Source organism: Sceloporus undulatus, chromosome 2 (assembly GCF_019175285.1).
Source record: "Sceloporus undulatus isolate JIND9_A2432 ecotype Alabama chromosome 2, SceUnd_v1.1, whole genome shotgun sequence".
Classification (NCBI taxonomy): Eukaryota; Metazoa; Chordata; class Lepidosauria; order Squamata; family Phrynosomatidae; genus Sceloporus; species Sceloporus undulatus.
The window spans coordinates 132186679-132213999 of record NC_056523.1 but is presented as its reverse complement, the minus strand read 5'-3'; the positions used below and the strand labels follow the sequence as shown (position 1 = coordinate 132213999).

Genomic DNA, 27321 nt, shown 5'->3' with positions numbered 1-27321 from the left:
AAATTTATTTCATTAAGGACACTAATAGTTGTTCTGTTTGTTCTGCTTTGTTTGTATCCTGCTGTTCATGGGACCCGATGCAGCTTACAACAAGCTTATAAATGAGATACAGCTAAAAACCTGATGATATAAAGGTTAAGAAAAATAAGCTACCATATTAATTTAAAACAGTGTAAAATTGTTTAAGAACATACAGTAAGGATAAAAGCACATGGTTCATAAAGACACTCTGCAAGAATATAATAACACAAAAAAGTTGGAACTGGAGATCCATCTCCATCTGGCTGGTGGCTTTTTAGAATTTTATTTACTTAATACGTCTTTTTTCGGGAGGGGCATTGTGCCTATCCAAAAGGTATAGGAAAGAATTGCATTTGTAAATGGGAAATTAAAAAAAAAAAAGATTCGTGGGAAAGCTAACCAACTGTACTTTCCATATGCAAACTTAACATTCCTTTTGACAGGTTGTTTGCTGGGACTTGTCCAAACTGTCTGCAGGTGTTAAATATGAATACTTTAATAGTAACATGAAAAGAGGAAAAAGTATCGTCTGATGAATGTTCACCTAACTGCTATGATAGAGTTTTATATTTTACCACAGTTGTCTGATTTTGATCAAAGTACTGGTCCACTGCTTTTAAAAGTTCACATTCTTTCACCTTTTTTTGACCTTTGAACAGAAGTACAAAGTGCTTTCTGCCTTGGTGAGATGCATGTAGATCTTTTCAAAGTGAATAATGTAACTGTCTTGGAAAGGAACATGTTGCTGTGACGGCTCTTGTGTAACAACATTTCAGAGAAAGTGCTCACCAGATCCTTTTTTCCCAGCATGTTTGTGAAATCATTCTTGCAGTCTGTGTCTTTCAGCAACTTTTTCACTGTTAATAAAACTAGTTGGAATTGCTTTTTAACACCTCTTCAAAGCACAGGACTAATTCCCTCTATATACTAGGCATCACCACCATTGTCTATTACTCTATAGATCAGGGTTCGATTACCCGCTCAAGCATAAAAATACTGGGTGACCTTGGGCAAGACAACACTCATCTTCAGAGGACAGCAATGGCACCCCCCAATACACTTGCCAAGAAGACCCTATGGTAGATTTCGTTGCCATAAGTCAAAAATGGTATGCAGGCACACAACAACAAGGCCATATTTGTGAGACTGGCATGAAGGGGAGAGTCTAGTATCATGCTTGAGTGATCACTGTGAGAGATCCATCTGTTCCAAAAGCCTTATGTTGTGGTTGTGCTGAAAACAGTAGAAACATCCAGACAGTGCCAGGGGGAAATACCAAAAGCTAGAGAAGTATTAAATAGGGCAACCAGTGACAGGGAACAAGTTTTCAATGTTCCAGAATGTATGTGTTCTCCTGACTAGGATGTGCTTGTGATAGCAGTGTCACGTGTGCATGCATACACATATATACACAGAGGTATTGTGTTCAGATCAGAGATGTACTGTGACTCCAGCTTATCTGCATGAGTCTCAAAGTTAATAATGGCAACTTGCTTTGTATCCTTATTTTTAACAGGGTGAGAGAAGCTGCTATGACGAGTTTAAAAGAAGTGACGCTGTTGCTAACACAGACTGAGCCAGAGTTAATTGACGCTGATGTGTATGTAGTTTACAAACAGTTTATGTGTGCTTGCCATATGGTTAGGTAATCATCCATTTCTTGGCGGGGAGGGGGGAATCCTCCATAGTACCTGTTATTGATGCGATTCAGTTGTCGTCATCACTACTGTTAGGAAAATATCTCAACCAGAATTTATCATCATTTGCTTCTGTTTGTGAGCAGAAGAAATGTAGATGATAGTTTCTGTTTATCACTGCCTTGTTAAATAGAATCTATAACATTTTTCACGTGTAAAAATACTCAATTTCTTTTATTTATGTATGTAATTATTTGGAAACGTTACAAGCCAACTCTCTGAATGCTCAAAGTATAATGATCATTATAGTGAATACACAATATAATTTTTAAAATGTAAAATATTTTTTATAATAGCTAGAATAGGTTTTTTTAAAAAAGAGAATCAAAACTGGGAGCTAGTGAGTGGAGCTTTTCTGCATGGCATGTAGAAAGGCCTCGTGTTTCTTCTTGGAAGGTAGGAGAGAAAAACACAAGAATCTCTAACCACCTCCAGCAAATCATTTCCCAGTCTTTGCACAGCTGTTCTAACTTCCTTTGTTGAAGGAATTCTTAGTGGGCCCTGATTAGAAGTTTATAATGGAATTGGGGAGTGACCAAACAGGGAAAGGTGTTGCTCCATAAAATATGCAGTTCCAATGAATGGGTTTTCTGTCTATTTTACTTTCAGTACCAAGCAGATCATGTGCTGTGTGGCCCAACAGTCAGCGGAAAAAATTGACCGATTTCGAGCTCATGCAGGATCTGTGTTCCTCACACTTTTGTACTTTGACAACCCTCCTGTTCCACATATACCCCATCGAGAAGAATTAGAGAGGATATTTCCAAGGTAAACAATACCTAGTGGTTTCAGATATAGATTATCCATAGAACATGAAAGAATTGCCTTTTGTGAATATTACATGTTTGTAAAGGATCTTTAAAGAGAACATTTCATTCTGACTTGACAGGATTTGGCTTTCAGGATTCTTAGTCATTATTTGCGTTTTTCTGAAGAAAAATAAATAAAACTGCAGTACTTAATTTTTTAATTTATTATTTATTTTATTTATATGCCACCTTTTTTCTAAATTTGGACCGAAAGCAGCTCATCAAAAGCAGTTTTGGTGTGCAATATTTCATGTTTTCAGAGATTTCTCTAGTCTAATAATCAGTCTTTGAATGAGATGTGAGTATCACCAGTTTCTAAGGAAATATATGGTAATTGGCTATTGATATATCCAACTAAGGGCTAGACCATAGATACAGATACGATTAGACATATGCATGAAACAGTATCTTGGCAGTCTGATTTGCAGGGACAAACTACCTTCAGTTGGGGTGATCAAGAGCAGGAAAGCAGTTATGGTTGAATTTAAACCTTTTGGTATCTGCTGTTTACCTGCCCAAATTACTTCCAACATATTCCACAAGGGTTGTGTAAAATGTGTATTGGTGTGTGATGTGTAGTTGAGGATTCATTAGTTGATGTAAGAAAATCTTACTTCATGCATATAATTTAATTGAAGCATAATTTGACTTTTTCCAGTTCAAAACATACATTTCACATATGTGTAATCTGGTTAAAGTAAATGGTAAACAGTAAATGAGGTTTCCAGACTTGTCTGGAGGCTGTGGTGAGTGAAATTGAAGAGTGGATGTCATTTTCTTCTCTTAGAGGCATTGCTTCTTTCTAGGGCCCCCTGACCTTGTTAGTGCATAATTTGTGGGAATACCCAGACAATCAGAAAGCTGGAGTACAGAAAGAAGCTGAGGAAAGAATTCTTCATTTTGAACCAGCTGGGGAGCATTTACATTCCTCCCAGCCTCACTGTCTGCCACTTCTTTTTTTGGGTGGCTTCCCCACTCTCCATCACCTGCATTTCAATCCAGGTGGATCTTATGTTTTGTGTATAACATATGATAGTTTGGTTTGGGTTTTACGCTTTCAGTCACAACATTTGCCTAGGCCTGGATCCATTGGGGTGGGGAAACAAGGACTCCATGCCCCTCTTCCCCATTTCAAGGATGCTCTTGGGATATATTAGTTAAGGAGTTTGGGGCTGTCTCAGCTTTGGGCCAATGAGCATTTCCACATTTTGCTATCAAAGTTCTTCAGCTTTGATTTTAGTGGCTAGCTAGTTGAAAAAGTATTGAACTGTCATTTTGGATAAATAGACAGTTCAAGAAATGTCACTGTACATTAGTTGTTACTTACTGTTTCTAAGTAGGGACCATATTTTCTTTTTTGCTACAGATCAGAGGCTATAACATTCAACTGGAATGCAGAATCACAAGCCTTTCCTAGAATCACACAGCTTTTGGGCTTAGCATCGTACCGTTACCATGTTCTAACAGGTCTGACTGTATCTGTTGGTGGACTGACCGAATCAACAGTAAGTGAATAGAATGCATTTGCTTGGTAAGAGAAGTTCTTTATCACTTTAAACATGGGATGCCTATCTTAAGAACCATGTAGCAGTTCATTTGGCCTTCAGCTTTCAGAAAGCAAGTTGCTCATCTTTAGAAATACAAATCTTTTTAACTGAGATATAAGGCTGAGGTTTTGTAAATACCCTCTACTGTTTAATGTGACTGAAACATGGTGAATTTTCCCCTTTAATCTGCCTCCTTGATGATATCTCCAGACCTGTTCTTATGATTTCATTGCCTGTCAACTTTGTTTGACCATAAGCAGTTCCTTTCCACACAGTTCTGATAGTTCAAGACACAGAAGAACTGCACTGCAGCTCTTCCTCAGGTCATGCTGGCAGCGTGGAAATTTCAGTGCAACTTCACACTCATAGGAAGAGAAAAAGGCCCCTCATTTCCTTCTAAAATTCTTTCACACAAATCATGCTTATGTTGTTGTTGTTCTGCTGTGTGCTTTCAGGTTGTTTCTAACTTACTTTTACATGGCCAAATGAGATATGTCCAGAAATTGCACTGGAAGAAGCAGACATAGAAAACATTCTAATTATGACAATCACCAGTTCAAATCTAAGTAGGTTCCCAAGAGATATTATCCTCTGATTTGCCTAGTATCCCAAAAAGACACTGGTTCTGCATAAGCTCTCTGTGCTACAAAGATCTGAAATATGGAGACAGTAGAACTCTAATTTTCAAAGACCTAGAGGTGGAGACAGTGAGGAAAAAATGCTTCTCGAGACTATTCATGTCTCTGCTTCAGCAAGAAAACATTTTCATCATGCATGATAATACTGTGATGATTGTAACTACTAGACTGTAAACATCAGAAATCTTTATAGCCTTAGACCAGGGGTCGGCAACCCCTGGCCCATGGGCCGCATGCGGCCTGCCGAGGCCAGAGGACCGGCCCGAGCCCAGTCCTGCCGCCTATTGCCAAAGGCCCTGCGCCGGCGGCAGGACTGGGCCACTTGTGCGGGGCCTTTGGGGGGGCTGCCGGCCTCCTCCTTCTCATATGAGAGGCCAAAGGTTTCTTGCGCGAGCACACGGGGCTTTTGGGGGGGCCGCCAGCCTCCTCCCTCTTGCGCGAGAGGCCTTTGGGGGGCCACCGGCCTCCTCCCTCCTTCTCGGCCTCTGCAGAGGCCAGGAAGGAGCCTGTGGGGCTGGCAAAGAGGGGGAGGCCTCCAGCGCTGGCGGCCCCCGGCTCTCTTGCCGTCCTCTGCCGGGGCCCCGAAGGGGGGGGGGGCCCCCGGTGGGGGGGCCCCCCCCCCCCCGGCTCTCTTGCCGGCCTCTGATGGGGCCTGGGGCCCCGACAGGGGCTGGCAAAGAGGAGGAGGCCTCCAGCGTTGGCCCTGCCCCCGGAGGGTGGAAGCTCCACCCCTGGCATGCGGCTCCGCCCCCGGAGGGTGGAAGCTCCACCCCTGGCACGCGGCCCTGCCCCCAGAGGGTGGAAGCTCCCCCACCCAGCTTCGGACCCCAGTTGTCTGAGGGACAGCAACCCGGCCCCCGGCTCAAAAAGGTTGCCTACCCCTGCCTTAGACATTCCGATTGCTAAAACTCTAGAGGAAGAATTACAGAAAGAAGTGACCTTGTGCAAGAGGAGAAAGAGATTGATGGAATGGAAACTTGTAAAAAAGATGAAAGATCAGAAAAACAATCATATGCTGAATATAGATCACAAATGAAATAAAATGCTCTATGAAAATATTTTTTATGATTGTGAAGTCGAAGGCTTTCATGGCCAGTATCCATAGTTTCTTGTGGGTTTTTCGGGCTATGTGGCCATGTGCTAGAAAAATTTATTCCTGACATTTTTCCAGCATCTGTGGCTGGCATCTTCAGAGAATGCTGACCTGGAAAAGAGTGGTATATATATACTGTGTGACCTTGTGTAAGGAGGAGTGAATCCCATGTTAATCTGGGTATTGTTCTGTTGTTGCTGGCAGGGCCTCAGGATGGGAGGATATGCAAAGAGGATTAGTGTCTGCTAATTGGTGATCATTGTCTGCTGGGAAGGCTCCTGATCCTGGGTGATTTCTCATTTGCATTTGCTGAGTACTGATTTTGGTGTTTTTCAGGACTGGTAGCCAAACTTTGTTTACTTTAAGGGTTTCTTCTTTCCTGTTGAAGTTGTCCAAGTGTTTATGGATTTCAATGGCTTCCCTGTGCATTCTGACCTGATGGTTGTTGGCATGGTCCAGAATTTCAGTGTTTTTAAACAGCATTCTGTGCCCAGGATGGTTTGTAATGTGTTCTGCTACTGCTGATTTTTATTTTTAAGATTGTTTTTGGAAGAATTAATTTCTAACATGTACAATTAAGAAAGATGGAGATGCCATATTGAAAACTTCCATTCCCATGGAAGATGGCATCTTAGCCAATCACCATTTTATTCACAATGAGGCTAAATGTAGTGACTATTCAGTGTATTATGTAGGAGAGAAGGAATGAACTGTAGCTGGTGACGTAAAGGTTTATTTTTTTGTGTGTGCACCTGATTTTAAGTTATCTTGAGTGAACTCTGACTCCAATTCTTTTCCTTTAATGTGAAACATAAGAGGCTATTACCTGGAAGACTTGAAATACCACAACACCACCCAACCCAATTGATATGGAGGAGGTTGGATTGTTTTTTAGTAAATGATCTAACTTCAGGATTTCTACTTGGCACCCCAACTGGCCACAACTTCAATAAAATACCACCTTCAACAAATAACCATATTACTTCAGAAATTGCAAAACAGAAAATAAAATTCTGCTGTCAACTCTTAATGGCTTTCTGTCTTTGAAAACAAACCCTAAAAAAAATTCTGCTGATTAATTTTAAGTAAAAGCATTTTCTTTTTTTCCCCTTTTTTTAAAAAACCCTAAGAGATATGCTAACTTCAGGTCAGTTGCAAAACATTACAGTTTCACGCTGCTTAAAATCTGTATTTTTTTTGTGTGTGTGTGTGTGATGGTGCTTCTAGTTTTCTCCCTCTAGTACTCTGGAATCAAACTAGATTTAGGTACTTTTGTTACTACTTGCAGTTTGAGCTGTGACACTGCCAATAAAGTAAATAAAATATGTGAGATGGTGTGGGTGGTGGGCTGCCTTTCTGGTTTAGTGCTGTGTGTCCCTATACAAGGCTGCCTATCACACCAGCCAGATTTGACATTCTTCCAGCTTAACTTAACGATAACTTAATGTTTGCTGTGCCCTACTCATTGTCCTTTCTCTGTCATCCCTTCACAAATGGCAATTTGATAGTGTAGGAGATGGAGAGCCAGTGTGGTATAGTGGTTTGAGTATTGGACTATGACCCTGCAAGAGTTTGAATCCTGGTTTAGCCATGCAAACCCATTGGGTGACCTTGGGCAAATTACAGACTCTCAGCTTCAAGTGGGTGTTAATGGCAACCCCCTCTAAAGAGACTTGCCAAGAAAACCCCATGATAAGTTTGCCTTAGAATCGCCATATGTTGAAAACAACTTGAAGGCACACAACAGCAACAAGTATAGGAACTTGCTTCCGTTGTATAGGCCTGTTGCTTGGTCACTTTACAGCATAGCACAGTAAGATCTGTCCATTACTGATCTTTCAGTTTAAAAGAAAAATATCATGCATTGTATTGCAATGTGACAGCTGCGCAACAGGGGGAATCCCTGCTCGTACTAGCCTAAAACTTGGCTAACCGCTGCAACATTTCATGGAGTCCCACCTCAATAAAGCTGTATCCCTGTTTCTATTTGATTCATGGAAAACTATGCATTATATGCTTGTTTTGGTTGCTTGCTGTACTGGTTCTACATCATGGTTCAAAAAGCATAGAAGGGCAAAAACTGAATTAATACTGGTATTGTTTGCCTTTTGCAAGAAACTGTAGCACAAGGTTCTGATAAGTATGTTGTATTTCCATATTTGTGAAATGCTAAAAATGTTCAGTACCTGATGCCAAACTCTTGTGGTATATCCTAATGAATAAGAGATTAAATTTTGCATCAGGGAGAGGTTTTAAATACAAGGGCTTATCCTACCCATATTTTCACAGTCAGAAAAATAGTTGCTTGAAGAGGTCAAACAGAGGCTTTTCTGCAATATTTTCCTATTGGCTTTTTTTGAAGTGGTTACACTTAGTTTTGAAAAGTGTAAGCAGTTTGATTGCTTCCAGCTCCCTTGCATATTTCTGGCTCTGGCTGTTTGCTTAAGAGAAGAACCTTCTGTTCTGATTTCAAAAATACTAATGCTGAATTCTTAGCTCTTTGTTGACCTCCTTGGAATATTTCTCAATAGGTTAGTTTGACTGCAGTCCAATAACTTCATACCATGAGAGGTGCTAGTGTGCCTCTAGATAAAAGTTCATTAACCCACACATTAGATTGCTTACTGAGTGTTTTAATTATTTGCTGCTTTGGGTGTGACTTCTTTCAGTTAGTCTCTAATGCTAGTAGTTCTGTTCTGTTTTCACATTGACTGGATCATTCAGTCTCTCTCAGTGCAAAGAAAAATCACACAACACCTGATAGAATTCAGTGCAACTTGTCTTGGTGAGGGCCACTGGCTTAAAAAACTTTAGAAGGGGTGTTAATGCAGTTTAATGGAGGAAGGCAATTCAGAGCTGATGGTTTCCATTGCAATGTGATAGTGAATCCATCCTAGGGGTTATTGCAGATTTTCAAGCTCAAAATGTTGAACTCTTTCTCACACATTCAGGCCTAAACACTAAATGGCTTCATTATCCCTTGACATGCAAGCCACTAGGTGCCACTGTATAATTATGATAAAGGGAATGGGACTAGGTGGGGATTTTGCCTTCTTGCCTTCCTTGTAGGAATTCCAGGGGAATCCATCTACCCATTTGTTAACCAGTTACATAAACTTGTTTAATTGGTGCAATGGGAACAATGTTCCTAGAGCTATTGGGCCTTCAATATCAAGTTGTGAAGAAAGTTGAAATGTCTTTTCTTCTGTCCACATAGCCTACAACAGGGATGGGGAAAGTGCAGCTTATGGCTGCAGGCAGCTTCTGAGAGCCAGCTTTATGGTCCCTGAAGCCTTATTTTTTTAAATAAAACATCATGCTAGTTGAGTAGTTTTTCACTGAAAACTGGGCCCAAACAACTCAAAATGTCCCCAGGTGCAGTGGTTTGCTTCTCCCTATCCCCAGAACACCCCTCAATCACAGTCTAAGTTTTTTAAAAGGCAGAAATGGTGACTGGAAGTGACATGACATCACTTCTGTTGTGCCCAAAAGGTGACTGTGGCCTTGGTTGCTCACAAGAGCAAAAACTGACCCGCTCCTGGCATAGAATTTCCTGTGCTGACTTAGAGAAGTGACAGTATCAGACCTTCAATTAAAATATCATAAACTTTTCAAGTTTAAAACTGTAAGTGATTCTCCACCAGTAACACTGTTGTATTGGGATTTTTCCTCACCTGCAGGTGCGGTACTCATCCCAAAGCATGTTTGATTATCTGAAGAGTATTCAGAATGACATGGATGCAATGAATATCTTTTGTGAGACATTGCTGCAGGTTTTTGAAGACAATTTACTGAATGATAGGTAATCTCTCTGTCTTTTTTATTACTTTTTTATTAGTTTTAACATAGACAGTATAATACAGTACCAATATAAGCAAACATTCAGAAGAAAAGGAAGAAAAGGGTAAAAAGTATACATACATATATGTGGATGTACACGTAAAACTAGAACTAAGCTAAAACTAAAACACCATCCTAATGTATAGTCCTAAAACACTAAGGCAAAACAATAAGCATAAACTAACAAAGACATTAAACATTACCTAACTGATACACAAAAGGGCTCTGTCGCTCCTTCAAACAATTTTTTAAAATTAATGTATAGTTCTTAGTAGTTTTTGGCATTCATGTAAGTCCACCAGGAAGTGTCCACTTTGTTCAGACAACCCCAACATTGATTTGAAACAATCTTAACATTTTGATAACTCATTTGGAGTTAGATGCCATCTGTACATCCGTATATCATGCATGTATAGCGCAAGGTAAACTTTATATCTGTAGTCCACATTTTCCCCATACATTTCAACATTATGTTAATCTGTCTTTCTATAGGACATCTTATACGTGTACGTACTGAAAGGAGATGAGAGAAATTCATGGAGGATTATTTTATGTTTTTAATATTTTATTTCTGTGCTGCCAAGGCATCCCACAGATAAAATTAGTTTTAAAAACAATAAAAAATTTAAATTAAGCAATATAAAATTACATTAAAAATACAAAAGTCAAAAACATAAACACAGCACACACCCCAGTAAAAAGCTGCCCTGAGAATGATTACATATGAAAAGTCTGTCAGTGAGTCTATCACCCACTATTGTTTCTGTTACTAATGTAATAACAATGATTCCCTCTTCTTGCATGTTATGGGCCTAAGGGAGCAAGAAAGGAAGAAATGCTCTGTTTTGTTTAATAATGTTTGTATTGTAAAATGAAAAATATCACTTGCTAAGAAAAGTGACTAGCAGGCATGGTGGTTATATATTGCTCTTCTTCATGGTCTCTGAAATACACACAAATGGTCATTCTGTCCCTGCACAGCTACATCCTCAAAAATGTCTAGAGCTAAGCTGTCGGTTTGATGAGTGCTCCCCAGTACATGAAGCATTCTTCTTGCCTGATTCCCTCCGTGCTTTTTTATCTGCTTAATATCAGTATTCTTGTTTTTTGAACTTGATCTAGATAGAGCTAGAGAAGTATTCTGCATATCTAACCGATTTCCTCCTTGTCTCACAGAGAAGAACGAACAGGTTCTTTACCTGTAACTGTGATTCTTCAAATGACTGTCTCTAAACTCATACAAACCACCCCTCCCCTTCCCTCTCTCTAGTCCTGCTTATCTTTGGTCATTTCAATTTTGCCTCAGCTGCAGGCTGGAACTGGGGGAATTAGGTGGGAGGTGTGCATGCTGGAACATGCACATTTCAAGAGGTGGGGCTCCTGCCAAAAGGTCAGTTTAGCTCTAGATGTTTTTGAGGATGAGATTGCAGAGGACAGATTGACCAAACTGTATGCATTCACAAATGATAGAACTTGAAGAACTACAGATAAAGTAAGCAGTATGTTCATTTTCAGCACCCAAAATAGTACTGCCTCTTAATATAATTTGCTGGGGAACATAAGGGTGCTATTGCACTCATTTTCAACTTGTGGTCATTCCTGAGGAATCTGGTTGCCTACCATGGAAATATAGTGCTGGATTAGAGAGGCTATTCACCTGATCCAGCATGCCTCTTCTTACGTCCTTATTCTTAACTGTTTTTACCATAATCTTAACATAACCACCTCACTGCCATCTTGCCTCCTTCCTCTTGGGTGCTTAAAGTGTGCAGTTAGTCCCAGTTTATGTCAAGAGTAGATCTGTTTTCAGATTAGTTAGTTGGCATTAAAGGAATGTTGTGGAGTTTGGCAAAGAAAAAAGAAAAATCTCCTTTTTCATTTGACTGTTGCAGGTCTCAGTATCATGTTATGTGCTTTCTTCCCTTAGAGTGTCTGTACCACTGTTAAAGATGCTGGACCAGATACTGGCCAATGGCTGCTTTGATATCTTTGTGGCTGAAGAAAAGTAAGTGACTATTAGGAGATGACAAGACTATTTCTCTTCTCTAAAGTTTATGGGAAAATGTTGAAAGAGCAAAGTTGCATTCTCTCTAGCTTTTTATCACTGTCAGGGGAAATGCTGGATCAAACTAAAATGTTTTGATTTTGACAGGAGGTTTATCTAGAGAAATCCCTTCTTTTGATTGCTTTTCAATGAGCCACTCTTTTGACACTATTAAATTACTAGTAGAACCCATTTATTCGATGCATGGTCAGTTCTTTTGACAAATATAACTATGAATACCTGCACAGTGCTGTATTATAAAAACACTGTATTATAAATACATGACAACACCACATACAGTATACACAGACAGCATGCGATGATGGTGCTTTACATGACATTTGTGGGAACATGTACTGCTATTTTTCGATTTAGTACAATCATGGAAACAGAACAATACAAACAAAAAATCAAGGAACTACTGGATCCTGTAATATACAAAAAAATGAAATAAGACCCAACCAACAAAATCACCAGGAAGATGAACACCCTGATCAAAAGCTCCTCAATTTAGCCAACCACACGCCAAAGTTTGTGCAAATCTGAGGCTCTCCCATCAAGACTGTATGGACTTCCCAAGATCCACAAGGATTCCATTCCACTGTGGCCCATAGTGAGCATCATTGGATCCACTCCGAACCACATACGACTTGGCCAAGTTTCTGGCCCCACAATTACAAACCCATGTAGGGCAAACCTCCCACTACATCAGGGACTCAGCACACTTCATAGAAAATATTAACAACCTCGAACTCAAACCTGGAGACATACTAATCAGCTTCTATGTAATCTCCTTGTTTACCAAAGTCCCCATAATAGGCACCGTGGCCCTCATCCAACAAATTTTTCGGGAAGACATCATAGCCCTGTTCCAACATTGCTTCACCACCAGCTACTTCCAGTGGGACAATGGATTCTATGAGCAGAGAGATGGGGTAGTCATGGGAAGCTCTTAGCCTGGTGATAGCTAACGTTTACATGGAACACTTTGAAAAACAAGCCATGGAAACAGCACCTGAAAAGCCCACAACATAGTTACGATATGTGGATGACACTTTCACCATCTGAAGCCACGGAGAAGAAGATCTGAACAACATCCACCTGAAAATCCAAATCACGATGGACAAAGAAATGGAAGGAACATTGCCATTCTTGGATGCCCTGGTCATCCACAAACGGAACCAACATTTGGGCCACACAATGTACAGAAAACCTACACACATGGACAGATACCTACAAAAGACCTCCAACCATCACCCAGGACAAAAAAGAAGCACAATAAAAACACTGGCAGATTGGGCAAAATGGATCTGTGAACCCCACTTCTTAGAAGATGAATTGAAGTACCTAGACCGGGCTGTACAGATAAATGGTTATTCCAGCTCAGACATCAGAAAGGCTGCCAAACCCAGAAAAACCCATAGGAGTGAAGACAAACAACCACCCAAAGGGAAGACATTTTTACCATACATCAAAGGAGTCACAGACAGACGACACCCTTCCTCCCTCCCTTGATTATGCATGCCTACATAATTTGCAGAAGGTACTATAACATGCCATAGGATAGAGGCAGCTACAGACTTTAAAGTAATAAATAAACTGGGCTTTGACTTTCCCCTACAGAAAAGTGATTTTCTTAATAGTAGTAATTTGGTTCCTCTGCAAACTGTGGCACAGGGATTGGGGGGGGGGGCTGTGTGCCTTACTCTTGATTTAAGGACCACCCTGAGAGGTGCAGCTCACCTTTTTCAAAAGCTCCATTTTCAGGAACACGTGTGCCCAATTTGCATAACACAGAATCTTTAGACAGATCCCTTTTCCCTTGATACTGATTCTGTTTCTCCTGGAGTGCTGCCCATACAGGAGAAGGAATTTTCCCAATTTCCTTTGGCGAGGCTGTGCTATTTGAGATCACCCATAGGTTAGAGTTAGTTATTACTAACATTGTGGAACTGGCAGATGACAGAATGCAAAGCAGGACTATCTCAAATGCAGAATCCTACGCATAAGACTACATATACTAAATTTATTCCAGATGCTCAACTGCATTTGGCCTCCTCGCTGAATGCCTTGTATTGTCATTTCCTTTGGCAATCACACCTCATTCCCTACATTATTGTTGTCCTGTGCTGAAAAGCAGCATGCACTCCTATTAACTGAATTAATCTCCAATAAATTCCATCCCCTCTATGAGTAACTTTGCATAATTGTGAGGAAAATTAACCAGATTGGAAACACATACTGCAGAGAACATTATCCACAGCTTGCCGGTCATAGAATCATAGAATCGTAGAGTTGGAAGAGACCACAAGGGCCATCCATTCCAACCCCCTGCCATGCAGAAACTCTCAATCAAAGCATCCCCGACAGATTGCCATCCAGCCTCTGTTTCAAGACCTCCAAGGAAAGAGACTCCAATACACTCTGAGGGAGTTTGTTCCACTGTTGAACAGCCCTCACTGTCAGGAAGTTCCTCCTAATGTTGAGGTGGAATCTCTTTTCCTGGAGCTTGCATCCATTGTTTCAGGTCCTGTTCTCTGGAGCAGAAGAAAACAAGTTTGTTCCCTCCTCAATATGACATCCCTTCAAGTGATTAAACAGGGCTATCTTATCACCTCTTGACCTTCTCTTCTCCAGGCTAAACATCCTCAGCTCCCTAAGGCGTTCCTCATAGGGCAAGGTTTCCAGACCTTTCACCATTTTAGTCGCCCTCCTTTGGACACACTCCCATTTCTCAATGTCCTTTTTGAATTGTGGTGCCCAGAACTGGACACAATATTCCAGGTGGTGCCTGACCAAAGCAGAATACAGTGGCAGTTTTACTTCTCTTGATCTAGACACTATACTCTTATTGATGCAGCCTAAAATTGCATTGGCCTTTTTAGCTGCCGCATCACACCGTTGACTCATGTTCAACTTGTCTTCTACTTGGACTCCTAGATCCCTTTCACATGTAGTCTCGTTCAGCCAGGTGTCCCCCATCCTATATCTGTGTGTTTCATTTTTCTGCCCTAAGTGCAGTACCTTAAATTTTTCCGTGTTGAGTTTCATTGTTAGCTTTGGCCCAGCTTTCTAATCTATTCAGTTCATTCTGAAGTTTGATCCTGTCCTCTGGAGTATTAGCTATTCCTCCTAATTTGGTGTCATCTGCAAATTTGATAAGTATACCCCAATTCTGTCATCCAAGTCATTGATAAATATGTTGACTAGCACTGGCCCAGGACAGAGCCCTGTGGGACCCCACTGGTCACTTTTCTCCAGGTTGAAAAGGAGCCATTGCTGAGGACTCTTTGGGTTCAGTAGTCAACCAATTACAAATCCATGTAACAGTTACCTTGTCAAGCCCATATTTCGCAAACTTGTTTGCAAGAATGTCATGGGAAACTTTGTCAAAGGCCTTACTGAAATCAAGGTACAGTATACTATATCCACAGCATTCCCTTCATCTACCAAGCTGGTAATTTTATCAAAGAAAGCGATAAGATTTGTCTGGCATGACTTGTTTCTGCGAAACCCATGTTGACTTTTTGTGATTATGGAATTGCCTTCTAGATGTTCACAGACTCTCTGTTTAATGATCTGTTCTAGAATCTTTCCTAGTATTGATGTCAGACTAACTGGACGATAATTGTTGGGGTCCTCTTTTTTCCCCTTTTTGAAGATGGGGACAACGTTTGCCCTCCTCCAGTCTGCTGAGACTTCTCCTGTTCTCCAGGAGTTTTCAAAGATTATTGCCAATGGCTCCAGTATTACATTTGTCAGTTCTTTTAGTACTCTTGGATGTAGTTCATCTGGTCCTGGAGACTTATATTCATTTAGATTCACAAGGTATTCCTGTACTATCTTTTGCCAGTAGTGCCGTACTTTATATAGGATGTGCTCTCTTGTGAATAATTTACATACACCCAGCTTTATACTGTCTTTTGCTTCTACTTGGAGAATCTGGACATATTTTCCCTATGGAATATGCATGGAGACTGAATTTTGTTAAATCGGGCTTTGTTGGGGAAAATGCTAAGCAACCCGAAAACCTTTTCTTTCTTTCTTTCTTTCTTTCTTGGTAGAATGCAAGTGTAACACCTGTGTACATATGTTTGATTGATTTATTGAATTTATACTCTACTTTTCTCCTGGGTGGGACCCAAAGTGGCTTAAAGTAATTTAAAATGAGATTCAGTTCAAAAGGTCAGTGCAAAAGATCATCATCATCAAAGTTTATACTGTGAGCCCTCCCGTTATCTGGGGATCCATTCTGGATCCCTCTGTATAAGGGGAAATCAGTTTATGCTGGAGCCCCATTGGAAGTAATGGGGCTTGTGCCTGCAGCGTACACCTCATTACTTCTTCTGGGGCGCGCAAGGGGCTCTTCTGGCACAGCGTTCAGCATAAGCGGGCACACTGTATATATATAGCATTGTAAGTTTTACACAGCACTTTACATAGTCATCGAACAAGATAAAAAACTGCCTACGGCATACAATCTAAAACCAGAAAGCAACAAAATTACCATATATACCTGTCTATAAGTCAGAAAATTTATGCCCCAAAGCAGACTTCAAAATCCCGGGTAGATTTATATAAGGATCAATAGAGTAATCCCCGTTGCAAGGCTACAATTGCCAAAAGCTGGGAGAAAAAGAGAGAGCCCATATCCTCTTTCCAAGGCTGAGATTGGGAGGAAGGAGGAGAGAGAGATGGGGGGATGAGCCTTCTACCCCCAAGCCTCCTTTCCAAGGCTGCAAAAGCCAAAGGAAGGGAGAGATAAAAAGAGAGGTGATAGGGGTTTGTTGAATAGTGAAAAGTGCCCTGGTGGGACACCCCAACCTTCTTGCTGAGGAAGTATCCCATGGCCTATTCTATTGCAATGTCTGAGAATAAAAATGGCAGCTTCGGCAGTGGCTTTTTGGCACTTCCCTTCCTTGGAAGACAGAGTTTACTTCTCTGCTGCACCAGCAAAGCCTCAAAGGCCACCGTAGCTCCTTTTTTCCACCCAGGCATTGCAAAAGGCCTCCAGAGAGAGCAGAGTGTGGGTGCTTCTGCTGTGTTTTCTTCAGAGGGACAAAGATTTTAATTCTCTTTACTGTACTTGTTTCACGACTGTACTTCTAGTATAGAAATCTAAGGAAAGATAGGCTTTCCTTACATTATACGTGTGTGATATTGCAATAAATCCAAGCAAAAGTCTACCATCCATCCCACTGTTAAAATAGTATGTACTTCAAAATAGGAAAATTAGCTTTTGCTCTCTTAAAAATGAGTTGTGCAAAGAAAATGAGAGCTTCTTACACAGCATCATTCAAGCTAAAAGTGATTGAATATGCAAAGGGCTCCAATAATTGGGCAGCTGCAAGACATTTTGGCATCAATGAAAAACTTGTTAGAGACGGGAGAAAACAAGAGGCAATGCTACAAAAAATGCCCAAGTCAAAGAAAGCAATGCATAGCAAACCTGTGCCTTTTGAAGAAGTGGGAAAGGACCTGAGTGCCTGGGTCTCAGAATGCAGACAAAATGGCTACATCGTGCATTTGGGTAAGGGCACTTCAGATGGCAAAAGAACAAAAATATTCAGTGACTGAAGGCATTGCACAATTCACAGCATCAGCTGGTTGGTGTAATGATTCATGAACCACTATGGATTGTGCCTTCGCCAGCGATCAAAGATTGCACAGAAGTTGCCTAAAGAATTAGATGAAAAGGTCACATAGATAATTATAAAGCAGAGAAAAAAGCATAACCTTGATATGGCTAACATTGGAATATGGATGAAACCCCAATGACTTTTGATATGCCTGGTAGCCAAACTGTAGAAAGCCTTGTTGAAAAGACTATACTTGTGAAAACAACTGGTCATTAAAAGCCATTTCACAGTCATCCTATCTTGTCTGGCAGATGGCACAAAGCTGCACACAGTATAATATTAAAAAGAAAACCAGTGCCAAAGAACTTAAAAATTCCATCAGGCATAACTGTTCATGTTCACCCTAAAGGCTGAATGGATGAGGAGGGCACTAAATTTTGGTTGCACAATGTGTGGTAGGCGACCAGGTGCAGGATTAAGATCATGCCCTTCACTGTTGGTGTGGGATATGTTCCATGCACATGTCACTCCGGACACCAAAGATGAAACAAAGAAAATGGAGACTACATTAGCAGTGATTCTAGGTGGCCTGACATAAATGCTGCAGCCACTGGACGTTTGTATCAACAAGCCTTTCAAGGCATGACTGCGCAATATGTGGCAACAATGCATGTGTTCTGGACAAGCAAACTTAACAAAAGAAGGGAATCTTATGAAACCAGACATTGATATCATAACAAAATGGGTAAAGGATGCTTGGGATTCAATTCCCCCAAAATTGGTGAAGAAGTCGTTCCTAAAATGTGGCATCAGTAATACCATGGATGGAACAGAGGACAATGCCATCTATGAAGACAAAAATGAATCAGCATGAGACGATTCACAATAGATTGTGATAGCACAGATGATGCTTATGCTAATGATGTCATTGAATAATAGTTCCACCATTTATTCAATTATTCTAGTGATGAGGAATCAGGTTTTGAAGGGTTTGAATAAATGTTTGTTTCTATTTGTCAGTTTTTCTGCATTAAAATCAGATTTAAAAAAGGTATTGAAAGGCTTCCTGGAAATTTATTTGGAATTGTCTATTTACCTCTTTTGTGACTGTAGTCCTTGTGATTTCAGCAGGATCAGCCAGTGTGCAAACTTTTAAACTGTAATAACCCATTGGAGCATGTTATTGGTTTCATTGAAACATACTTCTAGGTAAAAACTTATCCAGAGGATGTTGTAGCATGACCCAACTAAGTACATTCTATTCTTTATCAAGCTGTTCGTATCAGACAATTCTTATACTAAACAGGGTGTTATGATGTTGCTTTGCAATGATTTTTTTTAAAAAAAATTGAATTTGGTGCTTTACTACATGATCAAATCTGCACTCAAAAGAGTTAAATACTTACCTAATGATCAAAATTAACCTGTAGGCTAAATAAAGGCATCTTAATTTCAGACTTAAACTTAACTAAGGAAGTGATAGTCCAGAAATGTTTGGGAAGAAGATTCCAGGAGTGAGGAGTGGCAAGAGAGAAGGAGCGAATCTGAGCTGGGGAACAGGAACGTATTTAAAACAGAATTGCTAATTAAAGATAAAAACATAGCACACCTCTTCATGATATTATTTCTACATAATTTAAATCTCAGATGTTTGTGAGAATAAAAAGGTTAATTTCTGCCAGCAGAAAGAAAGCAGAGAGGGCCAAACAAGCCTTCTGTGGAGGGGAAGTCCAAAGTTTGGGAGTCAGGCACTGAGAAGGCTCTCTCCTATGTCTTACCAAATGTGCCTATGAAAGTGGTAGGACAAAAACTTTGCATATAAAATAGTGCTTTGTGCAACAGTGACTAGCATGGCATTTCTGGGCGAAGACAATAGCAGTCAAAGCTACTAGTCTCTCTCCTACTCCCCCTCCTACAGATGGTCCCAATTAAAGGGGGCCTTCTTGGAGATATGAAGGGCAGTGCTGCTGTGTCATGCCATCTTAGTGCCTAGGGACTGCTTTTGTAGTGGCCAATACATTTCACAGTGCTCAAGAGAGTGATTCATCTTGGAAAAACAGCTACAATGTGTTTTCTGTTATTTTCTTTCTTTCTTTTTCAGCCACCCATTTCCTATGAAGTTACTTAAACTTTGTAAAGAAGAAAGCAGGAAATCTAAAGATGTCCAGAAACTTCGCTCCAGCATTGCAGTGTAAGTTGGGGCAAAAGTGTAAGTAAGTGGGCATTCACTAACACTGACAGTGAAATTGTCTTTTTACATGTATGATTTTGGGGGAGAAAGCCACAAGGAATGTAACAAGAAAGGATGCTTATCACTGTAATGTGTACTTTGCTCTCATTTCTCTTTAAAAAGATGCAGGTATTGTTATTGTAGGGAATTTGGCAGAACTGTGTACGAATACTGATTTGTACAGTTAGTAATGCTGAAAGCCATCCCATAAGAGTTGAGGAAGGGCCAAAGTGGATGATGACCTTGCCACTTTCCAAGCAGCTGTTTTATTCCACCGATCATTTTGTCAGCAGGTTTTCTTTTAATCCTCTACATTGCTTTTCGATAGGGTATTAATTTATAGTAGCTCTAGACTTATGTGGTTGAGAGACCCAGTTCTAGGCCTCTTGGGGTAACAAAGGGGCTTTGGATTGGGCAGATGTAAGCCTGCCTTCCTCCAAGTTCATCAGATTTTAAAAGAAACCTGAGGCAGAAACGTTGCTAGCAGACCCATGCTCATGGAACATCTGGTGGGCATACAGCAGACTTCTACAGAGGATGTGTACCCATACACCGGCAGGCAGAGCTCCTCTCTGCCAGCCCCATCCAAAATCCATCCAGTGGATGTATATGACTCAAGACTGCTGTGTCCAAGTGTTGATGTATAGCCCTTATTTTGCACGGAACACTAGTTTGAATGTTGATATTCCAGATAGCTTCCCCAGCAGTTTAGTAATTGAAGGTACTAAAATGCTTATGTAATGGAAGCAATGGGGCCTGTGACTGGAACACATTAAATTTGTTGCTACTGGTTTGTTTTTAACAAGATGTTTCCCTAAGGTTTGTTTGTACCTTGAGTACACAAGTCATAAATAGCAGCATAGGAGTTCCAATTGCAAGGCTAGGCAGTTGCTGTTTGCCTTTTTGTAATATATATATATATATATATATATATATATATATATATAGAGAGAGAGAGAGAGAGAGAGAGAGAGAGAGAGAGAGAGAGAGAAAGTGATTAAAACACAAACCAACAGCATTTATCCCAAGTTTATCTGATCACTAAAGATAGATATATACTTGTTGGTGTGATTAACAAACAAATATCAAGAGCAAAATGTTTTTTCTTCCACCTACTTCCACCTATAAAGCCCTAAATGGCTTGGGCCCAGGATACCTGAAGGACCGCCTCTCCCCGTATATTCCGTCCCGCACCCTCAGAACATCTGGGCAGCAACTACTAAAGGTGCCGAGGGCTAGACTCTCTTCCGTCACCAGACGGACCTTTTCCATCGCTGCTCCGGCCCTTTGGAACACGCTGCCCGTTGAGCTCCGCTCGATTACCTCCCTGGCCCAATTTAAGAAGGACTTGAAAACCTTCTTATTTCAGCAAGCATTTCCCCCATAAAAATTCCTAAGGGCCTCCCTCCTCTTCCGTGGCCATGAGGATGGGCTAATGGGGTTTTAGCTGTTTTTATTCTTTTGTATAATTGCATGATGTGGTTTGTTGTTTTTAATCTACTGTATGTTTATGAATATGTGTGTAAACCGCCCTGATCTGGGGAAGGCGCGGTATATAAATAAAACTTTTATTTATTATTATTACTTCAAATGCCAATTGCATATAAATATATATATTTAATAGCCCACTTTTCTCCCTGCACAGGATTCAAGGGATATTTCTTTAATATTTAAGTAAATAAAAATAAATATTTAATATTCTTAAGTATTTCAGTAATATATCTAAGTGACTGGTAAATCAATCAATGGCCCAGTACAGACCGTGGAAAAGGGGCGGTCCGCAGCCGCCCCTTTCTGCGGAGGATTGTGGCTAGGGCAGCCATACCGGCAGCCCAGAGGCCCCAATCCTACACTTTTCCAGGCCATGGAGAAGCGGCAAAATGTGCTTCCCCATGGCCTGGAAAAGGGGTGTCCTTGAGGCTTCATGCCCCTGGGCACCCCAGGAGCCAGAGCCATGGGAGAAAGGGGCCATTTGGCCCCTTTCTCCCTGGTGTCATTCCTGCAGACATTTGGTGGCTACGAGAACGAGGTGCACGCCCAGAAGGAGCTCCATTTCAGAGCTCCTTCTCATGCTGTAGCCAGGCCACCATAAGATGTCATGCACCGCACCATTTGGACATCACACATGTGCCACGTCGTTTGGATGTGGCACATGCGCGACTTCATAATGGCGGCGCCTGTGTACACAGGGCACTGCAGTCCCTGATTGCAGAAGAATGAGCATTCATGATAAAAGAACTTTGGTAGGAAGCTTTGCATCATCTTAGTCCAGTGTCTGTCCATTTACTTTGCTTTGCTTGCCTAAAAAATAAGTTTGCCTGAAAATAAGCAGTAATGCCCTCTAGTAAACCTAATTCAGTTTAGCACTGTTTTGTTCAAGAGAGCCTCTCCCTGTTTTGAAGTGTCATAAACACATTTGATACTGGCCCCTCTTAATTTCCTCTGATCTTCTTTGGAACATCCCAAGAACAATTTCTAAGCCTTTAATTTTTTTTTATGCACACATTTTCTCAAAATGAACTGTGAAACAGATGGAGTACAGAAGCCTGCTTTGGTATAGTGTGCATACTTAGTTTCAGTGATACTTAGATTCAGTGCATCTCTGTGAAGTTATTACAAAATAAGTCATAACTGAAATTTTTTTAAAATCCTGCATTTTTCCTAGTTTTTGTGGCCTGATTCAGTTTCCAGGAGACATGAGAAAGCAAGTTCTATTTCAGCTCTTCCTCCTCCTTTGTCATCCATTTCCAGTTGTAAGTATTGGAGGTATTTGGGTTCTAATATTATGTTCTTTTGATTTATTTTCATATAATAATAAGCAGGTAGTTTTATTAATTACACAGGTATAGCTAGAAAGCCAATCCAATTAACCTTAGGTACAAGTAACATGTTACAAATTTTACATATGCTGTATTTTGACAGAGGCTCATGGGCAGTGTTTGTGTTTGAAGCAAATATGAAAAAAAGGATGCCACATAGTTTCGAAATAAGGTTATCTGCATTTTTTCCACATAACATTTTTAAATTGGCTACTTTCTTCCTCGAAAATTGAACTCATTATTTATCCTACTCTTACTTATCCAAAAACAGAGAAAACTACAGTAACCATCTTTAAAGTTCGAATTCCTATTTTTTAGACCTGCCTAATTCAAAAATAGATTGGCTGTCATCCTGTTGGTTAGTCCCTGCTAAAATAGATCCATTCAGTCACTTGTTCAGTGCAGATCCAACATTTTGATAAATCTAATGGATTCAGTGGGTCTGCTTTAGCCTACTGTACTGCTTAGTCAAATGCAGTGGTTAGTCTGTCTTTTGCAAAACTGCAGGGTTCTTTGTTTTCTGTCTGTAGATAAGGAAGACGACAGCTAGTCAGGTGTATGAAATGCTGATAACCTACAGTGATGTTGCTGAACCTGATGTTATAGAAGAAGTCATGACAATTTTGAGTGACACCAACTGGTGAGTTAATCTAGCTACACTGGCAAGCAACATTGTTTTCATCCCCAACTGATAGTATTGAACTCGCTTTGCTGGACCACAGATAATACCAGACACACACACACACACACACACACACACACACACACACACACACCTGTCACAACAGGGACCTGGGAGACAGAAGGTAAATTAAAACTAGCAAGAATCTAAATTTACATAAACATATATAAAGACTGAACTAGGACTGTGTTTGCATATTTCCTTAAAATATTTATGTCCCCCTTTTGGAGTAAATGACCCCTGAAGGGCTTCCAACAATATTTAGCAATTTATTTAATTAACTTCTCCCAAATGATACCCAAGGGGGCTGGCACGTGAATAAAAAATCAGTAACAGAGGTTAATAAGCAATTAAACAATTTACATTAGAACAGCAATACTTTTTAATATTAAATATTAATTATTAATATTAACATATATTTTGTGTTGAGAGTATGGTGGTAGACTGTGATGTTAATGCCTTTCTCCAGCTCTCTGACTTTCCTGCTGTTACTACTCTGATCCTTAAAGGGCCAGTAGCCAGCCGCAGGGAAAATAGCACCCCACTCAGGAGGAATGGTTGTAACTCATGGGTAGGGATTTTCTCACATAGGACAGATTGGACAATGCGCTCGGCTACCTTTTGGTGGAGGAGCAGCTGAGAGATGTTGATAGGGTTGTGATATCAAAGCCACACCTAACACTGCTGTTTCTGATGTTGCTTACTCAGAGCAACAGCCACCTAATGGAGAATTGAAACTGCATTACTGTCCTTGACTAATTTCTAGATTTAACTACCTGCACATTAGGAATCTGCTCCTAAAATATTTATGTTTGGGAATTGATGCTCAAGGCAAATTTTCTTTGATGGGAAAAGTCAGTCCAATAGATTCAGTGTCTTATTGCAAGCTCTTAATTCAATATAGTATAATATTTTATTTCACACTCTTTCCCTTTCTGAACAGGGATGCAGACTTGTCATTTCTGAGGAAGCAGCGCAACTATTTATGTGATTTAATGAAAGTGCCGAAACCACAATTAATAAGCAAGGTAATGTTCACAACATTCCCTTTAACTCACCTTAAATATTTTGGGATAATTTTAGGAACAACTTCTATGTATACTACAAATCTATTGAAGTTCAAATTATAGGGTAGCATTCTTTAATGTCATGCTCCAGATCCTCCTCTCCTCAATATGTGCATGTGTAGAGCTGCCAAAAAGCAAGTGCTTTATAACTCCCATCTATCCTTGAAAACATTCCAGACCTCTGGTGCTCAGCTACTAGACAGTGAGCACAAATTAATGCTGTGCAGCTGGCTCCCAGAGTGTGCTTAACGGAAAGGAGCAATCAGAAATTCCACTCTTTTGTAGCAAAATGTAGGTCCCAACTTTACTTTTACAAAAAGCATTTTAGAAGACAGAAGGATAAGTAGTTTTCTTCCTAATTAACTCTGGAAACACAAAAGAGATATAAAATGCAATGGGGGCAAAGCCTTACTGAAGGCAAATTTTCAACAGCCCTGCAGCAAATACAGAAATTCAATGAAGAGGCCATCTACCTACAGCGGGGTGGATGGGTGGGGGGATCATATGGCTTCGCAGATGTTGAACTTTTGGTTCCAACATCCTTGCTAGCATAGACCCCCCTACCCCTGACTTAAACGTATGAAGTTTCTTAGTGGGTATAGCCCAGCTCTCCCCCTAACAGTAACTTTATTTCAAGATTTTGTGGTGAAATTTGGACTATTTTAGACATTGACAGTGGCATCTGTCACATGGCAAGACTGTCTTGGTGTTCTTGACTCAAATCAGGTAAGGCACCAGTGATGGTGTGGCAACACAAAAAGAACTTGTGGTAATGAACTTTTACCCTGAGTCCAAGCTAATTCTCCTTCTAAGAAGAACTGGTGCCAATAGTTTCAAGTATTGTTGCATTTGCTGGTATGTATGTTTGCCTCTCCTTTTTTCACTCCAGAATTAGTAGACTACCTCAGGGTTACCTAAGTGATTATGGGACACCAATTACAAATAAAATACCATGCTCAAGTTTTACTAAAATAAAAAATGCAGAGTCCTGCAAGGTGTTTTGTGTCGTTATCAAAAGACATGAAAATAGTATTGTGGCTGATCTGAAAATGACAGCCACATCTGTATCTCTTTGTGCTTTAGTTGGAGACTTCACTCTCCATGAGCTGGAGGAATTTTCACAGCAGTTTGATCTCCTAGTTAAACATATCCCCCCCCCCCATTTTTTTTCCAGAGGGGGTATATGAAGATAGGCAGCACTGTTCAGCTCTGAGAGCTCACATTTCACAAGGGCATATGGGGAAACACACAATGCCTTGTTAAGCCCCTGGGCGGGGTGGGGGGCAGCATTTGAGTTGTGTATCTTTTACCAAGTCTCTTGATCTTCATTTTCCTTTTTGAGGGAAAAGCTTACATTTGTTTTCATCAAATAAACATGTGTTCTTGAAAGTTATTCTTTTGTCTGACTGTCATGAAGAAAAGTGGTCTGAACGACTTAAACATCAGGCAGTTTAAAAGCAAGCAGTTCATTTTTTTAAAAAAAGTTTCTGTTGTTCTGGGACTACGAAAGACTGTTTCATGCATGCATAATCCCTCTGCATTGCCCCAGTCATAGCCCCATGTTGAAAGTAATGCAAAAGAGGCTGCATATTTTGAAATGTATCATTGTGTTATGGGCTGCAGTAATAGTCCACTTGTTATGATACAGTTACTGTTAAAATGCATTTTCTTAAGGAAGCTTGAATAAAGAAATCTACAAATACATAAAATGTTTATCCATTTTAGTCCTATAGATAACGGTTTCTTTTCTTTTATTTTCAAGCTAACTCTTAATTATGTCGTGAAGTTAAGCCACAATGCTTTCCCTTTTGCATATTTTCTGCAGAACAAATAAATGGAAACCCATCAACATTGAAAACAAAGATCCAAAAGAGAAAGAAGAATTTGACTCAACAACCTGAGCAACTGTATAAAGAAAAAGTAATAGTTTGCAGGCCTGCATTTGGAAGCACTGTATTTACTAGAGAATTTTTATTTAAAGAATTGTTAACTAAACTTAAAGTCTGATAGTGTTAACTCCACATTCATAGCCACAAGATGGCAGTTTGGACACATAATTTTCTCTTGTAGTTCAAATTTAATATGAATTCTGAGCCTTGATATTGCATGTTCCTTTTTCAAAATTGAATTCAAGTATCTATTGGAAAGATCAAACCACAATTTCTTGTATATTCTATCTTTTCCAGCTGTTTGTCTTGTTTACAATGAAAGCTTGAACATGCTAGTGAAGCAATTTGTACTTGCTAAAGCAAGTTACCCTGTCATGCATTGCTGTTAGCTTAGCTTCTCTGTAGTAAACGTCAACCCACAACTCCAGTTGTTGTGCTCACAAGGATAGCCACTTTGCTCTTGAAAGGGGAAATAGGTGTGTGTGCGTGATGTGTTTGAATGCTAGTAATGGCAACTATGCAAACTGATATTCAGGAAAGGGACTGTTGATGTTCTTGGCCTGTGTAAAGGGCACCAAAACAGTGGGATCACAACCTATATTGAGTGTATGGTTTTGACTGGAAAACTAAAAATATATCACCTCTAAAAACAGGAAATACAATTGAAACTTCTTTTCCCCAAACTTGAAATAAAATGTCTACTCCTGACCATGTGGTAGTATCCTCCCGTTTTCTTTTCTTTTTACTATTTAGTTTATTATAAGTATTTTAATATGTATTATAAGTATATTAGCATTTGTAAAATATACAAATGCAGTACAATGAAAGTCACAAAAGGACTTTAAAAATTAAAGTTACATCTACAGGCCTTGAGGAAATATTATATACTCTTATCCTGGAATCCAACACTACAATGTGCTACGCTGGCAGGTGGGTGAAAAATGATCCAGACACAGCAACTGATCCCATCTCCTACTCAGGTTTAGGGGTGGTAAGATAATGGGAGAGCCCATGATCACAGCAGCCATGAAGGAAGTCATGCCTTGGAGAAACACATAGCTCAGAGGAAGCAGATTTTTACGTGCCTTTGCTTGCTCCTGTGTGATCCTGGAAAAAATGCAACCACCTAGCATTAAAAGGATAACTGGATGTTATAGGTAGCACCCTAGGAATAGGTATGGGACAAGTATTCTTTCCCCTTCCTTTTTCCTTTATAGAGGGGTAGAGATATGTGTAAATTAAGAGTTTGTGCTATGGCACAAAATACATTTGTGTGGAGGGCCAGTGTGATTCTCTTCCCTTTGAGGTTTTCATTTTAGTGACTGCATACTGTTCTTTTGACTGTTTGTACTTACAATCATCTGAT

At 40.1% G+C, this 27321-nt stretch overlaps 2 protein-coding genes across 8 annotated transcripts in view; one reads left to right on the top strand and one right to left on the bottom strand.

The window, feature by feature from the left end:
- TBCD (tubulin folding cofactor D) overlaps positions 1-26663 on the top strand; it is a 172133-nt gene extending 145470 nt beyond the window's left edge. For all 7 annotated transcript variants that reach the window (XM_042448420.1, XM_042448419.1, XM_042448421.1 and 4 more), the window contains 10 exons: positions 1538-1621; positions 2328-2486; positions 3894-4032; positions 9486-9607; positions 11573-11650; positions 19370-19459; positions 22164-22251; positions 22848-22957; positions 23943-24027; positions 25892-26663. In XM_042448420.1, the coding sequence (XP_042304354.1) occupies positions 1538-1621; positions 2328-2486; positions 3894-4032; positions 9486-9607; positions 11573-11650; positions 19370-19459; positions 22164-22251; positions 22848-22957; positions 23943-24027; positions 25892-25900 (964 nt within the window). In that variant the 3' untranslated portion in view covers positions 25901-26663. The remainder of the gene's footprint in view (positions 1-1537; positions 1622-2327; positions 2487-3893; positions 4033-9485; positions 9608-11572; positions 11651-19369; positions 19460-22163; positions 22252-22847; positions 22958-23942; positions 24028-25891) is intronic.
- Positions 25801-27321, bottom strand: part of B3GNTL1 (UDP-GlcNAc:betaGal beta-1,3-N-acetylglucosaminyltransferase like 1) — a 325750-nt gene continuing 324229 nt past the window's right edge. The window contains exon 10 of the mRNA XM_042448424.1: positions 25801-27062. The gene's annotated coding sequence lies outside the window, so the exon portion shown is untranslated. The remainder of the gene's footprint in view (positions 27063-27321) is intronic.